The 20,463-nt window shown below is 32.7% G+C and overlaps 1 protein-coding gene and 1 long non-coding RNA gene across 3 annotated transcripts; both read left to right on the top strand.

The window, feature by feature from the left end:
* Positions 1-9,006: 9,006 nt before the first annotated feature.
* Positions 9,007-14,929, top strand: LOC127730548 (zinc finger protein 510-like). Of its 2 annotated transcripts, XM_052238991.1 has the most exons (3): positions 9,007-9,096; positions 11,545-11,663; positions 13,120-14,929. In XM_052238991.1, the coding sequence occupies exon 3, from the start codon at positions 13,131-13,133 to the stop codon at positions 14,625-14,627; it is 1,497 nt and encodes a 498-aa protein (XP_052094951.1). In that variant the 5' UTR covers positions 9,007-9,096; positions 11,545-11,663; positions 13,120-13,130; the 3' UTR covers positions 14,628-14,929. The 2 variants fall into 2 exon arrangements, with proteins under 2 accessions (XP_052094951.1, XP_052094950.1); XM_052238990.1 differs by lacking the exon at positions 11,545-11,663.
* A 954-nt stretch (positions 14,930-15,883) lies between these two features.
* Positions 15,884-18,893, top strand: LOC127730565 (uncharacterized). Its single transcript, XR_007995156.1, has 2 exons — positions 15,884-16,376; positions 16,538-18,893. It is a non-coding gene; the product is annotated as an uncharacterized LOC127730565 (long non-coding RNA).
* The last annotated feature ends 1,570 nt before the right edge of the window (positions 18,894-20,463 follow it).

Below are 20,463 nucleotides of genomic sequence, written 5' to 3'. Positions count from 1 at the left end.
TAAACTCTATACAAAAATTTACGACAAAAGAGACGATTTTTCTTCTTTCCCAATTGTTAATTTCGCCTTTAGATGGTGGTTTTCCTTTTGCCCCTTCTTACGGTGTGTATATTTTACAATATGTTCACTTTGTACATGTATGTAGTCATGTTTTAGATTTCAATGAACGTAATTCATGTATAACTAATAGATTATTAAGTCAGGGATTTCGTTACCAAAAATTAATTAAAACCTTTTCTAAATTCTTTCATAGATACAAATATTTAGTTTAAAAGTGTATTCTGTAGAGTTCTTATTAAAAGTGGAATATCACACCCTAATTGTTATGGCGATGTCGTTTATAAAGCCCGTAAAATTAGATACGATTGATGTAAACTAATTGATCATAATTATCAACAAACTTATCTTTTAAGGTTATAAATTTACCAAAGTAGTAAAATCTTTAAAGATTGATTTTATTGGTTATAACATAAATATAGGCTTTTTCTTAATGTTCACGTGTATTTCGACATTTATGTCCTCCGTAACTCCTCTAATATGTGTTGCGGAACATATTGACTATATACCTTTTGTTCCTCTATTAATAAGCTTTCGAATGACGTATAAGGTATATCTGTTATTAGGGGTTAAAGGGTAGCAGCAGTCCATTCCATTATTCAAAATATGCATTTCATTATTCAAAATTGGCTATTTCTTAATTTTCACGCGTATTTTGGCATTTAGGTCCTCCGTAACCCCTCTAACGGGCATTGCGGCACAAATTAATTATAAACATTTTGTTCCTCTATCGATAAGCTTTCGAATGGTGTATAAGGTTTCTCTGTAATTAGGGGCTAAAGGGTCGCATCAGTTCATTTTATTATTCAAAATTGGCTATTTCTTAATTTTCACGTGTATTTTGGCATTTAGGTCCTCCGTAACCCCTCTAATGGTCATTGCGGCACATATCGTTTATACTCAATTTATTCCTCTATCAATAAGGTTTAATTTGGTGTATACATTTTTCCTTGATTAGGGACTGACGGGTTGCAGCAGTCCATTCCATTATTCAAAATAAGCTATTTCTTAATGTTCACGCGTATTTCGATATTTAGGTCCTTCGTTACTCCTCTAATATGCGTTGCGGAACATATTGACTATATACCTTTTGTTTCTCTCTTAATAAGCTTTCGAATGAGGTATAAGGTATATCTATAATTAGGGGCTAAAGGGTCGCAGCAGTCCATTCCATTATTCAAAATATCCATTTCATTATTCAAAATTGGCTATTTCTTAATTTTCACGTGTATTTTGGCATTTAGGTCCTCCGTAACGCCTCTAATGGTCATTGCGGCACATATCGTTTATACTCAATTTATTCCTCTATCAATAAGCTTTAATTTGGTGTATAAATTTTTCCTTGATTAGGGACTGACGGGTTGCAGCAGTCCATTTCATTATTCAAAATAAGCTATTTCTTAATGTTCACGCGTATTTCGATATTTAAGTCCTTCGTTATTCCTCTAATATGCGTTGCGGAACATATTGACTATATACCTTTTGTTTCTCTCTTAATAAGCTTTCGAATGAGGTATAAGGTATATCTATAATTAGGGGCTAAAGGGTCGCAGCAGTCCATTCCATTATTCAAAATATCCATTTCATTATTCAAAATTGGCTATTTCTTAATTTTCACGTGTATTTTGGCATTTAGGTCGTCCGTAACCCCTCTAATGGTCATTGCGGCACATATCGATTATACTCAATTTATTCCTCTATCAATAAGCTTTAATTTGGTGTATAAATTTTTCCTTGATTAGGGACTGACGGGTTGCAGCAGTCCATTTCATTATTCAAAATAAGCTATTTCTTAATTTTTACGCGTATTTCGATATTTAGGTCCTTCGTTACTCCTCTATTATGCGTTGCGGAACATATTGACTATATACCTTTTGTTTCTCTCTTAATAAGCTTTCGAATGAGGTATAAGGTATATCTATAATTAGGGGCTAAAGGGTCGCAGCAGTCCATTCCATTATTCAAAATATCCATTTCATTATTCAAAATTGGCTATTTCTTAATTTTCACGTGTATTTTGGCATTTAGGTCCTCCGTAACCCCTCTAATGGTCATTGCGGCACATATCGATTATACTCAATTTATTCCTCTATCAATAAGCTTTAATTTGGTGTATAAATTTTTCCTTGATTAGGGACTGACGGGTTGCAGCAGTCCATTTCATTATTCAAAATAAGCTATTTCTTAATTTTTACGCGTATTTCGATATTTAGGTCCTTCGTTACTCCTCTATTATGCGTTGCAGAACATATTGACTATATACCTTTAGTTTCTCTCTTAATAAGCTTTCGAATGAGGTAGAAGGTCGCGGCAGTCCATTCCATTATTCAAAATATCCATTTCATTATTCAAAATTGGCTATTTCTTAATTTTCACGCGTATTTTGGCATTTAGGTCCTCCGTAACCCCTCTAACGGGCATTGCGGCACAAATTAATTATAAACATTTTGTTCCTCTATCGATAAGCTTTCGAATGGTGTATAAGGTTTCTCTGTAATTAGGGGCTAAAGGGTCGCATCAGTTCATTTTATTATTCAAAATTGGCTATTTCTTAATTTTCACGTGTATTTTGGCATTTAGGTCCTCCGTAACCCCTCTAATGGTCATTGCGGCACATATCGTTTATACTCAATTTATTCCTCTATCAATAAGGTTTAATTTGGTGTATACATTTTTCCTTGATTAGGGACTGACGGGTTGCAGCAGTCCATTCCATTATTCAAAATAAGCTATTTCTTAATGTTCACGCGTATTTCGATATTTAGGTCCTTCGTTACTCCTCTAATATGCGTTGCGGAACATATTGACTATATACCTTTTGTTTCTCTCTTAATAAGCTTTCGAATGAGGTATAAGGTATATCTATAATTAGGGGCTAAAGGGTCGCAGCAGTCCATTCCATTGTTCAAAATATCCATTTCATTATTCAAAATTGGCTATTTCTTAATTTTCACGTGTATTTTGGCATTTAGGTCCTCCGTAACGCCTCTAATGGTCATTGCGGCACATATCGTTTATACTCAATTTATTCCTCTATCAATAAGCTTTAATTTGGTGTATAAATTTTTCCTTGATTAGGGACTGACGGGTTGCAGCAGTCCATTTCATTATTCAAAATAAGCTATTTCTTAATGTTCACGCGTATTTCGATATTTAAGTCCTTCGTTATTCCTCTAATATGCGTTGCGGAACATATTGACTATATACCTTTTGTTTCTCTCTTAATAAGCTTTCGAATGAGGTATAAGGTATATCTATAATTAGGGGCTAAAGGGTCGCAGCAGTCCATTCCATTGTTCAAAATATCCATTTCATTATTCAAAATTGGCTATTTCTTAATTTTCACGTGTATTTTGGCATTTAGGTCCTCCGTAACCCCTCTAATGGTCATTGCGGCACATATCGATTATACTCAATTTATTCCTCTATCAATAAGCTTTAATTTAATGTATAAATTTTTCCTTGATTAGGGACTGACGGGTTGCAGCAGTCCATTTCATTATTCAAAATAAGCTATTTCTTAATTTTTACGCGTATTTCGATATTTAGGTCCTTCGTTACTCCTCTATTATGCGTTGCGGAACATATTGACTATATACCTTTTGTTTCTCTCTTAATAAGCTTTCGAATGAGGTAGAAGGTCGCGGCAGTCCATTCCATTATTCAAAATATCCATTTCATTATTCAAAATTGGCTATTTCTTAATTTTCACGCGTATTTTGGCATTTAGGTCCTCCGTAACCCCTCTAACGGGCATTGCGGCACAAATTGATTATAAACATTTTGTTCCTCTATCGATAAGCTTTCGAATGGTGTATAAGGTTTCTCTGTAATGAGGGGCTAAAGGGTCGCATCAGTTCATTTTATTATTCAAAATTGGCTATTTCTTAATTTTCACGTGTATTTTGGCATTTAGGTCCTCCGTAACGCCTCTAATGGTCATTGCGACACATATCGTTTATACTCAATTTATTCCTCTATCAATAAGCTTTAATTTGGTGTATAATTTTTTCCTTGATTAGGGACTGACGGGTTGCAGCAGTCCATTTCATTATTCAAAATAAGCTATTTCTTAATGTTCACGCGTATTTCGATATTTAAGTCCTTCGTTATTCCTCTAATATGCGTTGCGGAACATATTGACTATATACCTTTTGTTTCTCTCTTAATAAGCTTTCGAATGAGGTATAAGGTATATCTATAATTAGGGGCTAAAGGGTCGCAGCAGTCCATTCCATTATTCAAAATATCCATTTCATTATTCAAAATTGGCTATTTCTTAATTTTCACGTGTATTTTGGCATTTAGGTCCTCCGTAACCCCTCTAATGGTCATTGCGGCACATATCGTTGATACTCAATTTATTCCTCTATCAATAAGCTTTAATTTGGTGTATAAATTTTTCCTTGATTAGGGACTGACGGGTTGCAGCAGTCCATTTCATTATTCAAAATAAGCTATTTCTTAATGTTCACGCGTATTTCGATATTTAAGTCCTTCGTTATTCCTCTAACATGCGTTGCGGAACATATTGACTATATACCTTTTGTTTCTCTCTTAATAAGCTTTCGAATGAGGTAGAAGGTCGCGGCAGTCCATTCCATTATTCAAAATATCCATTTTATTATTCAAAATTGGCTATTTCATAATTTTCACGCGTATTTTGGCATTTAGGTCCTCCGTAACCCCTCTTATGGTCATTGCTGAACAATCGACCTGTTATATCTATATGTAGAGGATGAAGAATAGCAAAGGTCCAGTGAAAATAAAAAAGACCACATAGAGTATTTTGATTTATATATATATATATATATATATATATATATGTTTTGGTATTCAGGTCGTCCATACATTGAACCAAGGAATTTCTGTTAAAAATAGTGCGGAAAACCCACTAGTTTATCCTCCGAAACTAGGAACCAGATAAATAAATCAAATTAAAATTTAAAGAGTGTTTTTATTTATTTTTTCTGATATCAATTTGAATATTTGTTAGATAACACCAAAAAGACTAATGTATAAATACGGGATATAGCTATAGTGTCACAGTCAAATTTTTGTTTTATTTCACTATTCACCGCTTCAACTTGAATAATGAAACATAAACTATTTCATTATTCATTATTCATCACTTAACATTGAATAGTGATTAGTGAACTATTTCATTATTCATTATTGAATTTTGAATAATGAAAAATGAATAATGAAAGTACTTCAGCGCGTTATGATTAGAGCCGTAATCTGTTCCCTGGAATGAGTCTGACAAAAATATTATTCAATCCTTTACACATTATGCTAGTTTTATCGGCAAGTGAAAAGTATGATGAACTATCTGAGACTATCATATAACTTAATAAGATGATATTCCCTATACTTACTGGTTATCTAACTAGATAAGATGATAGTCCCAAATACTATCTGGTAATCTTACTAAATAAGATGATAGTCCCAGATACTTTCTGGTAATCTAACTAGATAAGATGATATTCCCATATACTATCTGGTAATCTAAACACTTTGTACAGAAATGTCAGTTATAAGGTTACTATGATGTAAAAAACAATGTTGAAAATCACATATTTGATCTAAAAACCTTTCATCCGTAGTGTTTCGTAAAATTATATATCTACCAAATACCCATTTGTTTACCTTCATTAACATCTTTGTATCAGACATCTTGTACGGAAATATCCATTTTTGTAAGGGTTGGTCCGTATCTAAATATCACTGACAAGACCTTAAAAGAAGGCCTTTTCCCAGTTTAGCATTGAAAGCAAGAAGTTTTAAATTTTAAAGGAAATATGTATAAATACTGATACTTTACAAAACTTAATTAAAAGGCTGTTGTGAACCTCTTAAATATGGCATATTAAAGGTATGATATACTTTTTGCATTTCAAATTCAAGGGGCTTAATAGGTGGTTTTATCATACTTTTTTCTTTGGGTACTTTATGTCCGCACAATAAAAAAATATTTCAACATCGTTTATTCGTGTTTCAAACTCTAAATGAGCAAATCGATATTTCTCCCCTAAAAATACATAACAAAAAATAAGTATATTACCTTTATTACAAGAAAATTAAAAACAGGACACAAAGATCCAAGTCACAGTGCTTTATTGTTTCCTTTATATATACTGTCCTCTTATAAAGAAGTGTCAAATACCACCTCTTACACCAATATTCATTATATTTGTCATAAAATCTAGTTTAAGCCTTATTACAAAAAGTATACATTTTAAAGATCATTTTCCTAATGCAAACTTACGATGTTAGCATAAGCTCAGTATTCAGTACTTCGTTACTGGCATGACGGTAACAAACCTTTCTTAAATTGTCCGTTCATAAATTTCGAAATTATAAAGAAACTGAGGTTTCAACTCCCTCAGGCAAAGTTGACCTTAGGTGGATTTTGCTATTTTTTAGGTCCTTTTTGGTCATATAGCTCTTCAACTGTTTCGGTTCTTATACACCCTTGGCTTCAAATATTCGGCTTTGAGCCTTCCTGGTGAAAGTAAATTCTTCGGACACATGAAATTTATTACGTGTTGTTTTCATTTTCTACAACTTACAGTTCCTATTAGAGCTGTGTGTCGCATAGGGCACGAACGGAAGCTTTCATCTCGGTCCCTCTGCTGTATATTGTGCGACTTCTCCCAAAGCCCTTCTACCAAATGCCTACTCTTTCTTTAACAACTATACGCCTCATAATTTCCTTTGATTTTCCTACATTTCCTTTTCCTGGTGTTAATCATGTCACTGGAACTCGACAGTTGTTCCATCGGACCGTTTTTAATTTTGTGGCTTATCCAACACCATCTCTTTGTATTAAGGGTGTTGGACATATTAAATATTTAGATATGAAAATAACATTGTTTTTTTTCTTTCAATTTCATGCATGCGTCCATTTGCGCTTCTCTGATAATATAATGTCAAAACCACAGATCTGACTTCAGAAAATACAAATTGACATTTTCTGATATTTGTTGCATGCAATGTTCATTCTTAACACAATGCAGATCCGAATAAATGATTAATCTATTTAATGCAGCTATCCATGCTTTGTATATCATTTGTTCTAGTTTGTAACAATGTCCTTGCTGTTGGCAGAATCAAGCAATGTATACGTTCTGTCTTTTGGAACACTATGGTCTTCATAGTACTGGACAAGGCGTACCAAATTATAAGACTTTTACGTTTAATTGGTATTTTCCATCCAATTCCATACATGCTGTGTTTGCAATTTGATGATATAACTGGTTTTTCTCCATCCTCTATGTACTCAGTCTATGCTATTTTGATCCTTTTAGTTTAAATAGTTTAATGTTTTTGTTGGTACAAAGTTTGAAGCAGATGGGTACAGATGCGCAATTGATTTCAGGTAGGCGATTATGGTAGCCTTTTCCTCAATTCCTCTGCTCATATCGTAAACTTGGATATGCATGATGTCTCGTTTTGAAGCTGAGACATTTTCACATATGTGGTTAAATTTTCGGGGTACGAAGTGAGATTCGTTTTTCCATAACTTAGTACACCCCGAAAAGCCTTTTGTGATGCGGCTTCTCGAGGTAAAAAAATCTCTTTTTCAAGTTCTTTGAAATTTATTTTTTTGCATACATTTAATAACTCCATAGTTTTTGCACCTTTATTCTATGGCTATCTGCTCTCCAAATCACCACACATGGTTAAGCTCAGTCACTTGTTAATAATTAAAACATTCCAATATCACCACACAGAGATTTTTTGTGTATGCAATACTTTTGTGTTCCTCAATTTGAGGCGCATAATGGATATTGACACAGCTCCGGTCTACAAAAAAAGTTTATTTGTTACAGCAGAACCTGTAAACATTCATTTTATCATCAGTCATCAGATAATTATGGTCAGATCATAATTATGTTTTCGTACGTCATATGAAATCGTACTGTGCATGCTTTTTCAATGGAAATTGTGACGTCACAATGCATTCTTAATATCACGAAAACCCATGACACGAGGATATATATACCATTCCATAATAAATTGTTCATTTGACCTTTTCTGCTCATACGGAATACATACCGCGTCACAAAACTTTAACATGCAATTATTATAGTGAATTTGTTTTTTTATTAATTATACTGGGGCTTTGACCATATATCTGTGATAAATTCTAAATGATTTGTGCTTGTATTTTCTATGTGTCAACCCTTGGTGTAAACTGGAAGTCTAGTTATAAAAGGACCCCACTGGAAATAAGTTTTAATAACTTTTGTGGGTCATCCTAAGATAATAGGCTACAGTGAAAATCTAGTCAATTTAAATTTCACTCATTATTTAATCTAGTCTATTCATATTATCAAAATATCATGAAAATTTTCATAATTTTAATTTTCAAATTAAAATTTTTAGTAAACATGTATATCATTTTAGTGTCTATAAACTATGTCTAGTGCTATATCTGTGTCTTTGTAATATTTTGTATCTGTCAAATTCATGCCTTTTTATCTTGAATATATATATATATATATCAGCACTGATCCAAACTGAATTTAAAATGGATAAAATTAATTGTTAAACAATTATGTAGTCATTATTAAGATTGAGATTGAAGATTGTGTAAAGAAATCTGTTTTCAATCCTCAATTTCGCGAGAAAATTCAAGTTTTCCCCTCAAACTAGCTATACTGTAAATTCTATTACACATATTATCAGTCACGTTCAGTTCTCGCAAAATGCACCCCTGGTTTTCGTATATGATAGTATCTAACAAAGTCACTTCTTGCCTCTTAAACTCTTCTTGTCGCTAATTAGTGAGACCGTGTGTGTTTTTTTTTTAAATGTTTTTTGGTTAATCTATGGACTGGAATATAATGATCTATAATGGGTTGTATTTGGGGAAGTTGTTGGATAACTGTCACGAAAGTTATAATGTGGTAATTGCCTAGACCACACAAACAAGGGGCGATAACAAGGAACTTCAACATTTTTAATTATTTCAATCGTGTGTACAGTTTTGCATTTAATGGGCCTATAGTCAGTTACCCTGTGTTCATCTAGGTAATATACTAGTGCCATCTTAAACAGTATTTTTGTTATTTATATTATATTCGTGTAGAGCTATATCGTTATATAGGCAATAGCTAGGTACAAAACAAAAATAGTCATGAATACAACAAGGCCTAAAACATAGATATGTCCAAAAAATGTGTCCTAAAAACAAAACATCAGAATTTGTAACCCGCACATGAGAATGGTTACAATAGGTAACAAGAGCAAATAATGAGAATCAAGCAAATGCTGAATTACAATGGTTGCATTGGTTAAACATGTTAAGGTTCATCATAACAAACGGACAAATATGGCTGTATTTGTCAAAAACTACTCCGAGTACAGACTTACCTGTCCAGTTGGAAAAGTTTTAAGGCCTGGCATCCACTAGATATATAAAAGTTAACTGCATTTTGTGTTTCAGAAAGATATAATCTTTTTTGGTTTTTGATTGGCATTTTTTTTCCTTTCTGCAGATTATCTCTGATATTTTGAGAGACACACTTTAAAACCATATATAATTACACCAGGTATGAAATGTCTCAGTTACGAATCGACCTAGTTACGAAACGACCAGGTTATGAAACGACAAGCATTCCTTGGTAGTATTGGTTACAATGGTTACATGGATTACAATGGTAACGTAGGTTACAATGGTTACATGGGTTACAATGGTTACATGGGTTACATGGAATACAATGGTAATGTAGGTTACAATGGTTACATGGGTTACATGGAATACAATGGTAATGTAGGTTACAATGGTTACATGGGTTACAATGGTTACATGGGTTACAATGGTAATATGGGTTACAATAGTTACAATGTACATGGGCTACAATGGTTACATGGGTTACAATGGTTACATGGGTTACAGTGGTTACATGGGTTACAATGGTTACATGGTTTACAATGGTAACATGGGTTACAATGGTTAAATGGGTTACAATGGTTACAGTGGTTACATTGGTTACATGGGTTACAATGGTTACATGGGTTACAATGGTAACGTAGGTTACAATGGTTACATGGGTTACAATGGTTACATGGGTTACAATGGTAATATGGGTTACAATAGTTACAATGTACATGGGCTACAATGGTTACATGGGTTACATGGGTTACAGTGGTTACATGGGTTACAATGGTTACATGGGTTACAATGGTAACATGGGTTACAATGGTAACATGGGTTACAATGGTTACAATGGTTAAATGGGTTACAATGGTTACATGGGTTACAATATTTCATGGGTTACAATGGTTACATTGGTTACAGTGGTTACATTGGTTACAATGGTTACATTGGTTACAATGGTTACTGGAGTTATAATGGTTACATGGGTTACAATGGTTACATTGGTTACAAGGGTTACAATGGTCATATGGGTTACAAGGATTACAATGGTTACATGGGTTTCAATGGTTACATGGGTTACATGGGTTACAATGGTTACATAGGTTACAATGGTTACATGAGTTACAATGGTTACATGGGTTACATTGGTTCCAATGGTTACATGAGTTACAATGGTTATATGGGTTACATGGGTTACATTGGCTACATGGGTTACAATGGTTACATGGGTTACAATGATTTCAATGGTTTCGTTCACTTTAAATATTTATCAGAAGTACTTTTTTATAAACTGGTTTCATTCTTAAGACTTAATATAGTATAACCATCACTGACCATTGTTATTGTGTAACTAGTCTTGAGAATGAAAAAAGTTGCAAAAGTGAATGTAACCTATGTAACCATTGTAACTCAGAAATTTCCAGATTATAATTTAAAGTGTAACCCAGTGTTTCTACATGTATAGTGTAACTATTGTAACAGTGTAACTGAATCAAGCCTGTTATTAAAAAAAATACTTCTGAGAAATATTGAAAGTGAATGTAATAACCATTGTAACCAATGTAACCATTGTAACTGAGTAACCCAGAAATTTCCAGATTTTAATTTAAAGTGTAACCCAGTGTTACTAGAGAGTGTACAAATGTAACCATTGTAACCTTGTGACTTGATTTGGGAATGAAGCCGGTTGGGAAAAAAGCATTTCTTAGTTCATATAAATATTGAAAGTGAATGTTTTAACCAATGTAACCCAGCAATTTTAATTAACCAAGTGTTTCTGCATTGTAACATAACCATTGTAACCCTGAAAAAATGCCAGTAAAATGAGAATGTGATCAAACTCTGTACATATACATATACGAAAAACTTAAAATAGTGAATGCTACTGTTGTCACCAGTGTAACCATTCTCATGTAGCAGTTACAAATTCTGACATGTTGATTTTAAGACAAATTTCTAGACATATTTACCTTTGGTACCTTCTGTCATTAATGACATTATATACTAATGGAGTATATATTTCCTGATCTTCATTTGCTTTTTATTATCTTTCTATTTTTTCCTGATAAATGGACTTTTTTTTACATTTAACATTTTAGGTACAGTCTAAGGTTAAATTTTCAACATGACCAATAACTTTGTCAAACCATCAAGGAATTTTATGCAAATTGGACAGAGGCTTTTTTAAGACCAAAAGACAGTTAGCATAGTCATGATGGTTAGTATCCAGAGTATACAGTCAGGGGTACTACTTGTACAAGTAATCTTTATTTACTTGAAGAAGTAAATAATAATATACTTATATAAGTAAATCATAATGTTTGAATAATCTCCCCTTATTTTTCTCAAAAATTTACTTGTATAAATAATTTTTTTGTACATTCCCGAAAAATTCTCAAGTTTTGAGATGTAAAAACATGCCTTTAACAATTTTTCTCAGGTTAGCTCATAATTTTTTATTAGAGTTCATTGTTTCATCTCATTAATTCAACAAAGAAACTAATTGTGCAAAGATCTTAAGTATTTGCGCAAGGCCTTCAAAAATTGCCCCTTGGGGGCTTGTAAATGAGCAGTGTTCTGAAGATAACAGACAAATGAGATTTTCATTGTGGATGACTTTTTTACTTGTATAAGTAAAAATATCTGAATGTCTAACAGACATAACTAAGCCAAAAAATAATTTACCTATACTAGTAAATAAAATACACTTGTATAACTGTATAAGTATCCTACAAATTTACTAATAGACTCCCGCTCAAAACGGGAGGGTTGGCAGGTATGATACCGTATAACTCAATGTTTTTGCAATAAATTCACACCAAGCTATCATGATAAACTGGAATGGTCTTTTTTTATTTAAACTCGAGATGTGAATAACCACAATTAGTGAAAACCAAAATTGTATTCAATTGCACTTTTTTTTAGTATAAACATTTATACAAAACAATTTGTTTCTCAAAAAAGTCAATTTAAAGTTGCTCTGTAGCTGGTAAAATTTTAATTTAAAAGATATTATTGCATTAATTTACTCGTACAATAATATGTTCTTTGGAAATGCAATGTAGCATTACCATTTCCATGCCATATAATACATTGTAATTGAAAAATGTCTAAATATCCAGAAGTGGATTTAGGGGCACCCTGGGCCCGCCCTTTTGTAGGAAAAATTTGGTTTATTATTTAGGGAATCACTGAAGCATGACTAAGCGGGCCCCTTCTTTAGTGAGTCAGTCAGTGAGCCCCCCCCTTTATGAAAATTTCTGGATCCGCCACTGATATTGTTAGCCTTTCCTGAAAAGTAATATGTTTGATTATAATTAATCTGGACTATAAAATTCCAAACCTGTAGGTAACTTACCGCCTTAACAGTGCATTCACGCTTTGATTTACAATTCTGATGATGAAGTTTGATTGGCTGGATTACAGCAACTATCATTTATCAATGACTATCATGCTTTCATTTTTTTATTTACAAGAATGGCTTATCAAGTGAATTTTGTTAAGAGGACAGGTGTCAGAACAATGAAATCATAAAACGCTTATGATGTTTTTTACAAGATGCTACAAATGTAGTTACATGAAATTTTAGCAAACCGGTATCAAGTTTGATTCATATATGTATATATATACAATGTATGTATATTGATTTAAGCAGATTGTAATTATTTTTGTAGGTTGATGTACTATGGACTTTCGTAGAGTAACTGGGCCATTTATTCATAATTCAACAATCAATGAGGAACAGACTATAAATCATGATAGGAACAAATCAAAAGATGAACAAGGTGAACATGCTAATAGTAATGAAGCCAGTTTTTTGGAAATAGCAGAACGTCTGTTGGGTAAATCTGAAATGGTGTCGTTAAGACAAGTTAATGAAGAACTAAAAAGCACAGAGATAGCTTGTGATATTGAGTCTGGAAATATAAATACAATGAAAGGAGAGATCATCTTACCAGGAACAACTACAGAGAACAAAAATACTTTTCAATATAGATTAAATGGAATTGACTTGCAAAAAACAGGGGAAAGTTCAGATACATGTAATAGAAATGATCAATTTATTGACAATATCATGAATGTCAATCAAAGTTTTGAAGACGAAAATTCCATGACTGAAAATACTGAACAAAATAAACTGTATGTAATGGAATCAGAAAAGCCTGATACAAACTATTCACAATATACCGTGGAGAACATAAAATCAAACAACCAAGATAATCACTCATTAGGAGACCATTTAACCAAAATTTTAAACCCCAGCTATAGTCATGATAGTCATGATAGTGATTCAGATTCTATTGAAGAAGAATTAGAACAGAATAGAAAACAGTCTGTTGATAATGACATTAAGAAGTCAGTTCAAGAAAATGTAGCTATAAAATTTGACAAAGGAAGCCAAACTTTTATGTATTTATCATCTCCAAACCAATCAAATCCAAAGGATATGGGGTCTATATCAAAGAAATTTGTCCCACAGACTGAAACATGTATCTCTGATAGAGAACTTCCTTATAAATGTAAATTTTGTGATCAAACTTTTAGTCTATTTACTCAGTTGAAAAGACACACACAAATTCACACCAAAGATGCACCATTTACTTGTGAAACTTGTGGCCGTGTTTACAGGAATGAGACAGAGCTAAAGAAACATAGGAAGAAGCATGATGGCGTAAGACCACATGTCTGCAAAGAATGTGGTAAAACATTCAGACAGCTTCACCAATTACAAAACCATGAAAGAATACATAGTGGCGAAAAACCGTTCTTGTGTGAAACTTGTGGTCAAGGATTTGGACAGAAAGAAAATCTCAGACTTCATGAGCGTACACATTCTGGATTTAAACCTCATAAGTGTGCTATATGTGGCAAAACTTTCAACAATACTAAATGTCTTCACCGGCATGAACTTACACACTCTGGTGAACGTAATTTCCCTTGTACTATTTGTGGAAAATCCTATTTGAGGAATGATCATCTAAGAAGACACAAACGTTCACATGGGGAGGAACCACGTTTCAGATGTTCCTTCTGTGGTAAGGGCTTTCATCAAAAGGTCAATGTGGAAGAACATGAAAGAATACATACTGGCACTAAACCTTTTACTTGTGAAGTATGTGGAAAGGCATTCACCCAAAGAGGAAATCTCAAATCTCATCTTATAAAACATTCCTTTGTATGATACCTTATTCAAATTGAAAATGTTGTCAGATGATGTATTTCTTGCTTGATAAAACAATTGACTTTGTGTTGTATGTTTTAACATGTTTAAATAGAGTTGTATAATGGTATGGCATTGGTATCAGTATAGTTTCTATGGAACATTTTTTGTTCTAGCTAGTTTATCCTTACATGTACATGCCTTATACAGATACTTGGTTCAGCAAAAATGATCAACAAGATATATAGAATTTTGGACCAAGCAAACATTCTTATTGTACTGTATCAACAATTATCTATTTTATTAAAAAAAATGACAGGTGAGCAATATACATTTTTGTACATGTACTACATGCTCCATGGAGCCTTTAGTTTAGATATCATTGTCTGGCTTGTTCTGGAGAAAGCCTGAAAGGACTTTACAGGTACATGATAAACGGATAAGGGGTCATAAAATTTTGTCAAATAAATGCCTCAAAATGGTTTTTAGTCTGTGTCCAGCATAATACTGTACATGTAAATGTACATTTTTTATACTTACAATGTATTTACCTTTCTTTTGGTAATAATCTACTGTCATATGCCGTTTTTGGTGTAGCCCTTTTACATCCACTATAGTAAATGTATGCTTATGTACATGTAATATACATGTAATATACATTATATGTATTTTTAAATGAACATAAAAATCAGGAATCAGAATTTGGAGTGATAAAATAAATGTAAAAGGCCATGATCATGATGATAGACAAAAATGGTAGATTACATATACATGATATATATATATGTACAACCTGTTGCTACATTTTGTACCTGGACTGTTCAGGATTTTACATGTGTTCTACTTTCACAAAATATGTTGTAGATTGGTAAAAGGAGAGGTTTGTGTTCACCATAAACAATGATAAAGTTAACTCTAGTTTAACCCCCTTTACATATTAATATGTCTATACCAAGACAGACTGTCTGGACCATTTGTTGTTCATTGTTATTTGTATGGACTATTATTGGAGGAGTCAGTGGTAGTTGTTTTGTGTGGTCTGTAGTACTGTCTGATATTAGTGTTAATTCCTGTATGTCTTCTTTTTATGTATTACATGATAACTATAAACGTGCATGTACATGTATGTACATAATGTACACATATATTTTGTCACTTGTCATCTATTTTTGAGATGTTGTTTCAGAGTTCTATTTTTTTTTTACTAAATTCTAAAAATTGATGATCTTGATTTTACAAATCGACACAACTTTTTTGTTATTCATAAATTATGCTGCCTTATTTTTATACGGCCGCAAAAAAATTTTTGTGGTCGTATATTGGTATGACGTTGGCGTCGTCGTCGTCGTCGTCCGGCGTCGTCGTCCGGCGTCGTCGTCCGAATACACATTAGTTTTCGCACTCTAACTTTAGTTTAAGTGAATGGATCTCATTGAAATTTTACCATAAGGTTCAATACTACAAAAGGAAGGTGGGGATTGATTTTGGGGGTTATGGTACTAACAGTTAAGGAATTAGGGGCCAAAAGGGGCCAAAAATAAGCATTTTTGTAACTTCCAGACATAACTTGTGTGTAAGTGTATGGATCTCTCTGACATTGTACCACAAGGTTCCATATCACAAAGGGAATGCTGGGATTGATTTTGGGGGTAATTGTCTCCAAATTTTAGGAATTAGGGGCCAAAAAGGGGCAAAAAACAAGCATTTTTCTAGTTTCATGACAATAACTTGTTTGTAAGTGTATGGATCTTTATGAAATTGTACTACAAGGTTCCATATCACAAAGGGAATACTGGGATTGATTTTTGGGGTAATTTCCTCCAAATATTAGGAATTAGGGGCCAAAAAGGGGCAAAAAACAAGCATTTTTCTAGTTTCAGGACAATAACTTGTTTGTAAGTGTATGGATCTTTATGAAATTGTACTACAAGGTTCCATATCACAAAGGGAAGGCTGGGATTGATTTTGGGGGTTTTCCCTCAAAATTTTAGTAATTAGGGGCCATAAAAGGGCAAAAAAAACATGCATTTTTCTAGTTTCAGGACAATAACTTGTGTGTAAGTGTATGGATCTTTATGAAATTGTACTGCAAGGTTCCATATCACAAAGGGAAAGCTGGAATTGAGTTTGGGGGTAATTGCCCTAAACGTTTAGGAATTTGGGGCCAAAAAGGGGCCAAAAAACAAGCATTTTTCTAGTTTCCAGACAATAACTTGTGTTCAAGTGTATGAATCTCTCTGAAATTGTACTGCAAGGTACCATACCACAAAGGGAAAGCTGGGATTGAGTTTGGGGGCGATGAATCATAAGGGGGTTCAAAAAATTGGGGGGGGGGATTTTTTTTTTCCTTTTTTTTCTTTAACATTTTCCATTTTAAATTGGTTATTTCTGATTTATATATAAAAGCAAATAATAATGATATGGTTTGAATAGGCATACATGTGAACCTCCCGACGGGAGTACAATAATCCCGTTTTCAGGGGTCTCCTCCCCCCCTCCCGTTGAAAAAATCCCGTGTATGAAATTTTTCATGAATGAAAAATTTCTGCCCAACATAACATCTCAGGCATCTGGTGTAACTGACATTACCTGAAGTTATATTTTACCTGTAAATCAATTAACATGCATAATTATATGGCTTCACTTGTCAGCTTGGGTGTCAAACATACTGGTAAGCAACGATTTTTACCTCAGGCTAACTGCCGTTGTGTAACAAAAACTGTGTATTTATTGGGTTACTTCCCTTGATTTATCCTGTTTTAAGTTACTTTCCTTTTAATAATGAAAATTTTTAAAAGAATATAAATAAAATATAAATTGAACAAATAATCATAAAAGGATGGTTATTAAATGATTTTAAATGTCTTAGGACAAATAAAAAAATAATAATTTGAAAATTATTTGAGGATTCTATACTTCCTTTTAAGGCTTAAATTGAAATTTATATAATAACTATGACCCTAACTTTACAGATAGAATGAATTTCTGAGTTTGCAAATAAAAACTATTTGCAAGAGAGAAAAAAAAAAAAAAATAAAAACTATTTGCAGACAGCTAAACAAATGTTCTGGTTGCAATGATTGTTTTATAGAATATGAAGTAAAAAAATTAAAGAACATACTGGAAAAAAACAATGTTAGATTGAACATGTAGAATATAAAGATGGAGAAACTTTATAAGTACAAGGGTACTATAAACATAATAAATTGGTTGGAAAGTTGAAGAAAACACACTTTAAAAGACCATTTTTACAGCACACGGTTACATTTACAACAAAATTAATGTCGATTAAAAACCTCCTGATCTGAGTCCTAATCTCCTGACCAAAATTTCCCAATCTCCTGATCTGAGTTTCACAGTCCATCACATGTATGAATAGGTAAATTGAAAATTTTTAAGTTCTTAGACCACTTTCATTCTGTGTCAGAAACCTATGCTGTGTCAAATATTTAATTACAATCCAAATTCAGTGCTGTATCAAGCTTGAATGTTGTGTCCATACTTGCCCCAACTGTTCAGGGTTCGACCTCTGCGGTCGTATCAAGCTGCGCCCCAGCGGAGCATTTTATTTTATATATGCTTTAGGATAAAGATGGAAAATGATACACATTTGACAAAATTTATTGTAAGATGCCTTTCAATGTTTGCTTCAATGATTTCATACTTAAAACTTTAGTTATACATGTATCAGTGTTCTCCCCATGGCCTTTTTATCATCATGGTAATGTGATGCTTAATTGCTTGAAAGTTTATTCTATCTGAAACAATTTTCTATATATTGTGTTCATGGTGTTACATGTCATGCATGTATGGATGTGATTCTATAATTTCTAAAATCAAGTTTAAGATGTTACACCTGTATGTATTTCAATATTCCTTGTTTTACCAGGAGGAACACAAAAGACTGTACATATGTATATGTAAGTGTTCTTTCAAAAAGTTTCCATGATCTTAAAATAATTGAAACATTATTTTTTTTCTAAAATATTTCTGTTATACATGTTATGTAAAAGTGCTTTGTGAGATGCATATGTATAATTCATTACATGTACAGCTAGCTTGTAAAGCAAAGATTAGGCAATTCAATATAAAATGATGTATTTGTCCTCAAACATGTTTTGATTGTATTTATTCTCATGTATTACAATATGTAGATGAAAATATTGCAAATTTTCTACATGAACATGATGAAATTAATTTATTTTTTGTAATTGTTTGTTTTCGTGTGATCCAGTGGTTATAATATATATGAAACATGTTATCAAAATAAATTATACTGAAAGCTTTTCTTTTTGTGAATGAATATTCAGCCATTGCATTTTAATTTGTACACAGTAGCCAGAAATAAAGGGGTGATGCAAATAAAGTTTGATTACAATGGCAATCAGAGCAAAACTCGGACCAATAATTACACTAGCTAGAATTTGACTATTTTCCAATTCATTACCTTAAACGGTTATAATTATTTCCAAAGATGGAGAGAAAGGTGAAAAAACACTGTCATGCAATTACAGACCATGCAGTGTGCTATGTATTATAGTACTTAGTGTCAGTTCCTACTGAAATGACAATTTTTAGCAAATTTCATTTTTTTGCTTAATATATCTTACATTAAAAAACTTAAGCAGCTACATGTAGAGCAAATCTGACAATGGTAAAAAAAAAGATCAGCAGGTGAAGGGCGATCTTTGGAATTTTCAGAAAAATCAGACAACCATTTTTGGATTTATTGTCCCAGAAATGCCCATTTTAGCAAATTTTGCAGTTTTTGGTTATTGTATTGTCTTGAAAGCTAGATAAAGGTAAAGATGACCAGAACAATAAAAGGTACATTCAAGTCAATGTAGCCGAAATTGTCCATTGATCCCGTTTAGAAGTTATTGGCCCTGAAAGATGATTTTTGTTGAGCCTGCGAAATTTATTTCATGAAAGCAAGACATAGCGATCCGAGATTACAGCGTCAGCGTCGGCGTCGGCGTCAACATTTACCGGTAGGTTCAGTCTGTGGTTAAAGTTTTTTGGGACATCAATTACTTTGTCAAACATACATGGAGTTAGATGAAATTTGGACAGAAGCTGGTTTATGACCAAAATACAGTATCCACAGCAAAATTTTGAAAATAATTATATTTTATTTTCCCGTATTTTACTAATAAATGGACTTAATTTTTTTTTACAGTTAACATTCTGATAGTTTTTATACGCCCGTTTACGGGACGTATTATGGTATACCGTTGTCCGTCTGTCCGTCCGTCCGTCTGTCCGTCCGTTTGTCGTCAACATGTCGGACATTAACTCAAAAACGCTTTAACCAATTTGCATAAAACTTTGGTGAATTGTTTATATCTATTGATGTGAGCTCCCTTTCGTTTTTTATAAATTTTAGATTTTACGTTTCCGAGTTATGGGGTTTTATTCATTAAAAAAGGGGGATTTTCCAGTTTTTGGACAATAACTCAAGAATGCTTTCACCAACTTGCAATAAATTGTGGTTAATTGTTTATATCTATTGACATGAGCTCCCTTTTGATTTTTATAAATTTTAGATTTTACGTTTCCAAGTTACGGTGTTTTGTTCATAAAAAAAAGGGGGATTTTCCAGTTTTCGGACAAATGCTTTCAGCAGTTCTCATGAAACTTTGATGAATTGTTGATATCTATTGATGTAAGCTCCCTTTAGAATTTTATAAATTTTAGATTTTACATTTCCGAGTTATGGGGTTTTATTCATTAAGAAAGGGGGGATTTTCCAGTTTTCAGACAATAACTCAAAAATGGTTTCAACAATTCTTATGAAACTTTGGTGAATTGATTATATCTATTGATGTAAGCTCCCTTTAGAATTTTATAAATTTTA

The sequence above is a fragment of the Mytilus californianus genome, unplaced genomic scaffold (assembly GCF_021869535.1).
Source record: "Mytilus californianus isolate M0D057914Y unplaced genomic scaffold, xbMytCali1.0.p SCAF_2, whole genome shotgun sequence".
Classification (NCBI taxonomy): Eukaryota; Metazoa; Mollusca; class Bivalvia; order Mytilida; family Mytilidae; genus Mytilus; species Mytilus californianus.
Note: the sequence above shows the minus strand (reverse complement) of the source record. Positions and strands in the feature narration are given on the sequence as shown.